Here is a 7,570-nt window from a genome sequence, read left to right as displayed (position 1 = left end):
ACAAATTCCTTTTATAGACAATCACAAACTCACTTTAAGGGATAAATAGGAGTACATTGTATTATAATAACACATTTTCTATTATGTTGAGGGCAAGGATGGTGTAGATTTGAAGTTTGAACACACAACTTTTCTAGTTCTAAACATTCAAAAACTCGATCATTGTTAATGTTAACTACAACCACTACATCACCTAAGTCTGGCACTAAAGCTGAAGTTCCTTCTTACATGAGATGATTACTTTATCATCATCAATCTTTGACTTTCTACAAGAAGGAGACTCCCATCAAATTAAGGAATGCCACGTCTCCTTTCTGATCCAACTAAAATTGTAAGCAGTAGCACTAATTTGGTTCAAATCACAAACAACCATTATAAACATACATGCAACTAGCTACTTTTTCTTCAATCCTAGCTCTTTCTTCTTATTATCTCCACCCATCCTATTTGATACCGAAATCGCAAACTATTTTATTCTTTCTAGTATAGACCTTTCACACTTGGGGCGCATCTAACATGTAACATGTAACATGTGATGAATCAATTGTTCTCTTAGGCATGCTTCTTCGATCATTACAAACTTTATCATTGTCCTCCTCCACTGTTTCAATATATATGTGACAGTTTCTCCCCCATTGAGTCACATTTTCAGGTAGCTAGCTAGCACAGTGCATGCATGTATTTATCCTATACGCTCTAATACTTGGAAAAAGCCATAATAATACCTTGCTGACAGTTTGGGATTTATCCTATAAACCACAGAATTTTGTCTGTGAAGTCTTCGCTTTCTTGTTTTTTTACTCTATTTTTTTTTATATAGCATTTCTACTCCATTTTTCTTCTTTTCTTTTCTAACCTATTGTATTGTTCCCTTTCGATCATTTTCTTACTTCCTTTCATCACAACTAAAAACAGTATTAAAAAAAAGACATAACTCTTGAAATTTCACCAACTTAAGTTCACGGACCATGGCAGAAAAGAAAAAGTTTTATTTGAGTTCTGAATCCTGATTGATATATAAGAAATAGAAGCAGGACATTAAATTATGTTCTAAATATTATAGCTCATAGTTTTTCAGGATCAATGTTGTATTCAGTTATTTCTAAGAGAGGCACAGTGCAAGACCGGATCCTTTCCATTACTCAAAAGAAAAGGACAACTCCATTTCATTTAACGAACACATGACACAAGGCTTAAAATGGAATGAATGGCTGAGATTTAATCACTGCCACTCAATGCACTTCTTTTCACACGTTCTAAGTTTTTCTTTTTGATGAATCTCCACGTTCTAAGTCCAATCTACTAATTATCCTCTTTCTTTTTCTTTTTTCTTTCCTTTATTATAATAAGTTTATGGATTCTCTTCTTAACTCCATAGTCAATAGTCATCGAAAATCCTTCTTGTAAGTATACTCTTAATTTGTTTTATGTATCATTAAATCGTAATTTGAAATTATTTATTGGACCGTTTGTTTCATGACTAGATTTTTTAGTGTCAGAAATATGGAAGGGAAAATAATCACACATTTATTATAAAGTAGCAAATTAATTAATTTTAGGTATATTTTTAGCAAAGTAAGTAATAATTTTATCTTCGACAAATATTTAATCCTAACTAAGAGGTAAAGAATATTTATTTTTATGAAATAAAAATCTCATTTTTGAGTAAAAATATACGCATATCCTCTTCTAACTCAGTATCACATTCTCCTATTAATGATTTCTTCATTTACATTTTTTAATTTATCATTCTCAAAATTTTCGTTCATGTATCAATTTTATTTATTGTAAATCTCATGAATTTTAAAGGAGTAGTGTGAGGAATTTTGTCAAGAAAACGTGAAATATATATCATTTTGAGAATAAGTTATTTGTCATTCATCTTATAATAAAATTGTTTGTTTTGTGAAAAAACAACATCTTTAACATAATAATAAAGATATTTTAGTATATATTTCTAGGAAAAAAATATTCAACCAAACATATTTCTTTATTACTCTCAGGAATAAAAAAATATTCTCAACTAATTTTATAATTAACCAAACACAATTTTTATTAAATATTTGAGCATAACATTCTTATTTTTTATTCACAGGAATAATATTCCCATAACTAAAAAATTTATCCATGAAACAAAATCCTCTTATACCTAAATACTTGTAATTTTTTTTTGTGAAATAAAAATGAAGTTAAAGAAATTTTATTTTTACTTTATAGGATTAGTTTAATTATATTTAAATGTATGGTATTTTAATCTTTTAAAATTTATATTTTTATTAAATGTAAAGACTAAAAAAATTAAACCAGAATTAAATTTAAAAGATATAATATTTAATACAAGCAACTTATTTAAACCAATACCTTAGTAAGAGAATTTTTTTTTTTAGTTTTTTGAGAATGCTAGATTGATAATTTTGTTTCTTATGTTGTTTGGTATCAATTTTTAAAATTAACTTTCATGGGAAAGAAGGTTTCCTTGAAATTTCCTGGGAATGTGTTTTTTAGCTATTTTCCCACAATTTTTTTTCATATGGGAGATGTGAATCTTATTTTTCTAAGTAAATGTTTTACCTACTTAAAAAAATATTTTCTCTTATTAGATTAATTATTGTGATAAATAATTAAAAATATCACATAACTCTTTGATTTACATGTGGTAAAAAATAACTCTTTAATTTTTAAGAAACTTAGCTAAATATTCTCAAAAGTATTTGTGATCAACCAAATAGATGAATCTTGATGTTCAGGGTTTATGATTTCCAAGAATCATGAATGAAAAAAAAAATTCTCCTATCAAACACCTCCTAAATGCTATGAAGATAAAAGAAATTTTAATTTACTTAAATAATTATTTTTCTCAAAATAAAAAAATAAAAAATGAAAAAATTACACTCATTATTTTAAAATTTTAATAACAAATATACTTGATAAAATATTATTTAAATAATAATTTATAAGTATAATAGTATTATACATTAAAGAATCTAATTTTTTATTAATTAACTAAATAATAACATCAAATGAATTAAAAATTTTAATTTTTTAATATTTAAGTAAGTTTCATTTTATTGAATATAAGACTGAAATGTGAAAAGAGAAGAAAGAGAGAAAGAAAGGGGGCGTGGTGAGGGAACGAGAACAGTGAAGTAAAAGAGAGGGGGCATAGGCGCGAAGAGGTTGAGGGAAGGATTTTAAAAACGAATCTCAGCCTTTAAAAGTTTGGTGCCACGTGTCGCCATCTGTTTTGATGGACTAGAGATGTCCATTTATTCTACCAATTTTTAAACACCATTGAGCAAGAGAATATATGGACTCCATACTCAATAAACAAGAAGTACAAGTATTATCATAAATCAATCAAAAGTATTTTTTCAAATTTGAGTTAAAAAGTGATGTGAAATTTTTACATGATTCATTGATGTATTTATCCGTCTCAATTGCAAAAAAAAAAAACATCTCAGAAAATAAGAAAAAAGAACACTGACTAAAGAAGACACAAGACACAGTGCAAAATAATCCATGTTGGTGCACTGTGAGTTGGAACTATTGCACTACTTAGTCACGAACAAGAGAGTTAATTAAAATAGTGGCCTCGTCTGCTGTGGGAACCGCACCATCTGGTCAAAACAAGTCAGTGTAAATCAAATGCAAAAAGAAAAAAGAAAAAAAAACCATCAATGTAGCTACAATATGTTCTCTTGATAAAATATTAACTATTTAACAATGAAAAAAACAAAAGGTTTTATACTGTTAATTAATAAAATAAAACCCTCCTATATAATAACTTTATTAATTTAAAAATCACATCAACAAAACTTTTGTTGAGCAAGTAAGCATCAATAGTAAAAAAGCTTAAAATAATAAAATAATTTTGTAACACAGATTCTATTATTGTTTCTTAAAAAAGCATCAATAGTATATCTTAAACTTTTCATGGGTTGCAAGCACTATATTCACACACGAATTAGTCCCTATTAGCAACTAAAAAATATAACAAGGGACTCAAATCCAAAGGCAAAGGAACAGTACATGTTTTTATTTTATTTTATGGAGTAAGGTAAAAGTTGCTTATAATACTAGAATGATATAGATGTTGCTAATTACCTGGGATTGAAGCAGGTAAATGAGAAACAATGTTATGAATGATGCCTCCAGTCTCTGTCTTCAACCGTTTGATTTTTTCACCACCAGCCATGATTTCATCCTCTTCTTCCTTGTCCTCTTCAGCTTCAACCACACCTTCACCTTCACTTTGATGGAAGAAATTGGAAACCATTTTTCTGATGATCCCTCCTCCCTCTTCACAACCATCAACCCCTTCTTTTTCTCCATCATCATCAGCACCACTTTCATGCTCAGTGGCTTTCCCAATGCTTGGACTCAAGGGTGCTATCAAAGTGGAAACCAAGTTGTTAATAAGGCCTCCTCCACCACCACTCTCTGAGGTTGTATCTTCTCTTTTAGATCCATCTTCTGAAACCTCAACATTTGTTCCACCGTCTTTCATATTATGAGATTTTGGACTAGGGCCGGGTTTGTGAATTTCTCCTGCTATCCCTCAAACTCTAAATAGATAAGCTTTGAAATAGGATATACTAAACTAATATTTAAATGTGAAGCGGGAACATTAACAGCTGTGTCATATTACACGTACTTCGCAGGTGTTGTCTCTTTGAACAACATAAGCCATTTAAGTTGAGACAAGTGGTGCTTCTTTAAGCAATGACATGAAGTCGGTGGGATAGATAAATACAAGCAAAGTCCTAGGATTTTGTAGCCACCTTGATTGTATTTTCTAGACCCCTGTATTTAACAATTTAATATAAAAGTTTATTAAAAGAACCCATGAACATAGGATTAAATAACTCAATCTTTAATAACGAATAAAATTTAAATATTTCTCTTATTATAAATTCTATACACAAATAATATATGAAATAAAATAAAAATATTATATTAAATTTGATAGTTATAACATTAATAATGAAATTTAAAATAAGACAATTATATAAATTTTATTAATCAATAAAGATGAGACTGTTTATTTATATTTTTATTTGAAGTGACAAACCCTTAATGTGATCAAGTAGGCTAAGTAACTCAGAAAAAAAAGTTCAGGTAGGCGACGTGTGAAAACTGAAAAATGTTAAACTTCTTTCCTGGTTGAAATTCTCTAGCTAGTACAAAACTTTATTAGGCAAGTGATTACCATTTAAATGATATGTCATATGATTTTTTTTTTGTTTTTTCATATGTTCTTTAATTGGATTTCCCTCTTTCTCTATTAAAAAAATTTAAAATAATATGTCGACTAAAAAAGTCCAGGCAAAGTTATTAATTTTGAACTTGGAAGTTTAATTTTACTTTAACTTACATTCTCATCATTAAATTTGAGTATCAAATAAACAAATAGAAAGGAAAATCAAAGAAAAGAAAAAAAAATCATTTGAATGAAAATAAGACAAATCAGAACTTTTTTAGAAAAGTAAGATTTAACATATTCGCCTTTTCTGCACAACTTATATTGATGTCATGATATTATTTCCGGTTATAAAATTTCACTTATCTTGTTTCTATCATGCCTCAGTATTATATATTGTTTTCAAGTAAGGATTATACATATAATCAATTTTTTTTACTATATTAGTGCTTTCATTAAACTATATATTAAATTAGATAATTGCAAAAACTTGAATAATAATTTTAACTTTTTGATATGGATTATAATTATAATTGATATAAAAAATGAATATTATATAAGTTATAATTATCATAGAAATTATTTTTTCTACATCATAATTGATGTAGAAAGTTTGAAATCACTAATTAGGTATAAAAGGTCTATATATTCATTTGATAATGGAAAGTATTCTAACATCACAGATAATGTTGGTGAGCCAGGTGAAATACTTGACTTCTCTAATGAAGTTGGCTTTGAGGAGCTTGTCCATTTCTTCTCTGATCGCTTTGCGTCGTTCTTTTTTTATCTTCATTTTCTTTTGTGATACTGGTTTTGCTTGGGGACAGATGACGAGCTTGTGGTAGATAATGTTGGGGTTGATTCCCTGCATGTCAGATTATTGCCAAAAAATAGGTCCGTATTCTTATGTGGGACATCAGCTATGCATCTGTGCTCATGGCTGGTGAGGTCCCTGTTGAGTTGCGAACATTGCTCGAGTTTGGGTTCGAACTGCAACTTGATGAGTTCTTCAATAGGCTTTGGGCCTCTATCAGAAGTGTTGTTGCACATATCTACATCGAAAACATTCTCCCTGCATGCTTGGTAGATAGTCAAGGTTCGGACTGGAGACCCTTCGTCCATGCTCATGACCTGAGTGGTACCATCCGCTGTGAGGTGAGGCTTAACAGGCTTCGTGGTGGAAGGATAAAGTGCCACTTTTAGGCTTCCTGCATAGCACTATCATGCCTGCTTTTGATCTTCCTTGACCGTCATGATCTCTCCCATCAAGGTGAGGAACTTCATCTTTAGATGCGGTGTGGAAAAAATGGCTTCGAGCTCGTTAAGCATTTTCCTGCCAATCAAAGCAAAGTAAGAGGTATTTGCATCGACGATTAAATACCTAATTGTAAAGCTCCTCAAGAACTAGCCTTGACCGAAGGTGGTCATTAGGTCGAAATAGCATTTGGTCTCTACTCTTTCTCCTACGAAGCCAAGGAGTGGACCAGCGTGAGGCTGGATGATGTCAGGTGAAACTTCAAACCTCTGGAATGTCTTCAGTATAAGATGTCAGTGGAGCTCCCATGGTCGATGAGGACCTTAGACACCATGAAGTTGGAGATTACGATGGAGACAACCATAAGGTCATCTTGGTTGATAGGGTTGATATCCTTGAAGTCTCTATCAATGAAAGTGATAGAAGGAAGGCTTTATGGTGATGGTGTATCAACATAGTTGATGTCGATGTCCCGGATGGTGTGGGGGTGATGCTTACGGGACTGGCTGGACTGCCCTTTGTAGGAGAATGGTGTTTATTACACCTCTGATTTGTTGGACGGGCTTATTTTCCAATTCTTGTGGAGGTTGTCGATCGCGTCTTTGTCGGTGGTGTCTTTGTCTTCCTCGATCTTCTTCTTTGTCCCTTCTTTTGTCCGTGTCGTGATTCCTATGTCGATCCTCCTAGTGTCCTTGGGTCTCGCTCCTGTTGCATGATTGTTTGACCCTTTCACGAATTGAGCTAGATATCCAGCCTGTATGAGTTATTATATTTTGTCTTTTAGGGTCCAACAATCTTTTGTGTTATGATCGTAACTGCAATGGTATTTGCAGTGTTTGGTCCTTTCTAACACCGACATGGGAGGAAGGGGCAGAGGTAGTTTTATTGGAACCTCCATGTTAAAAGTCTCCTTAAGGATTGTAGTGCAATTGGCCGTCAGAGGTGTGTAGCATTCGTACCTGGGCCCTTTTGGGAGAGGCTGGCGCTTGTCTAACTTATGCCTTTTGTTTGACTTGTGTGAGTTGGTCTTATTACCTCTTTCTCTCTTGTCGCGCTTTTTTCCTCTTGTCAGACGTCGTTCCTGAACTTGGACATTTCATCCATCTAGATGTAGC

The 7,570-nt window shown here is 31.5% G+C and overlaps 1 protein-coding gene across 1 annotated transcript; it reads right to left on the bottom strand.

Moving 5' to 3' along the window:
• Positions 1-3,349: 3,349 nt before the first annotated feature.
• Positions 3,350-4,616, bottom strand: LOC114417656. Its single transcript, XM_028382756.1, has 2 exons — positions 4,105-4,616; positions 3,350-3,617 (listed from the first exon to the last, which is right to left on the bottom strand). Exons 1-2 carry the CDS (start codon positions 4,505-4,507, stop codon positions 3,556-3,558), a joined length of 465 nt encoding a protein of 154 aa, XP_028238557.1. The 5' UTR covers positions 4,508-4,616; the 3' UTR covers positions 3,350-3,555.
• Between the last annotated feature and the right edge of the window lie 2,954 nt (positions 4,617-7,570).

Source organism: Glycine soja, chromosome 7 (assembly GCF_004193775.1).
Source record: "Glycine soja cultivar W05 chromosome 7, ASM419377v2, whole genome shotgun sequence".
Taxonomy (NCBI): domain Eukaryota; kingdom Viridiplantae; phylum Streptophyta; class Magnoliopsida; order Fabales; family Fabaceae; genus Glycine; species Glycine soja.
The sequence above is the reverse complement of the archived record's forward strand: the minus strand, read 5'-3'. Positions and strand labels throughout refer to the sequence as shown.

Excerpts from the sequence above, each read along its gene's own strand:
- LOC114417656 (XM_028382756.1), bottom strand. The coding sequence starts at position 4,507 with ATGAAAGACGGTGGAACAAATGTTGAGGTTTCAGAAGATGGATCTAAA. Across the intron at positions 3,618-4,104 it reads TTTACCTGCTTCAATCCCAG|ATGGTGCGGTTCCCACAGCA; the intron begins GTAATTAGCAAC and ends TGTTTTGACCAG.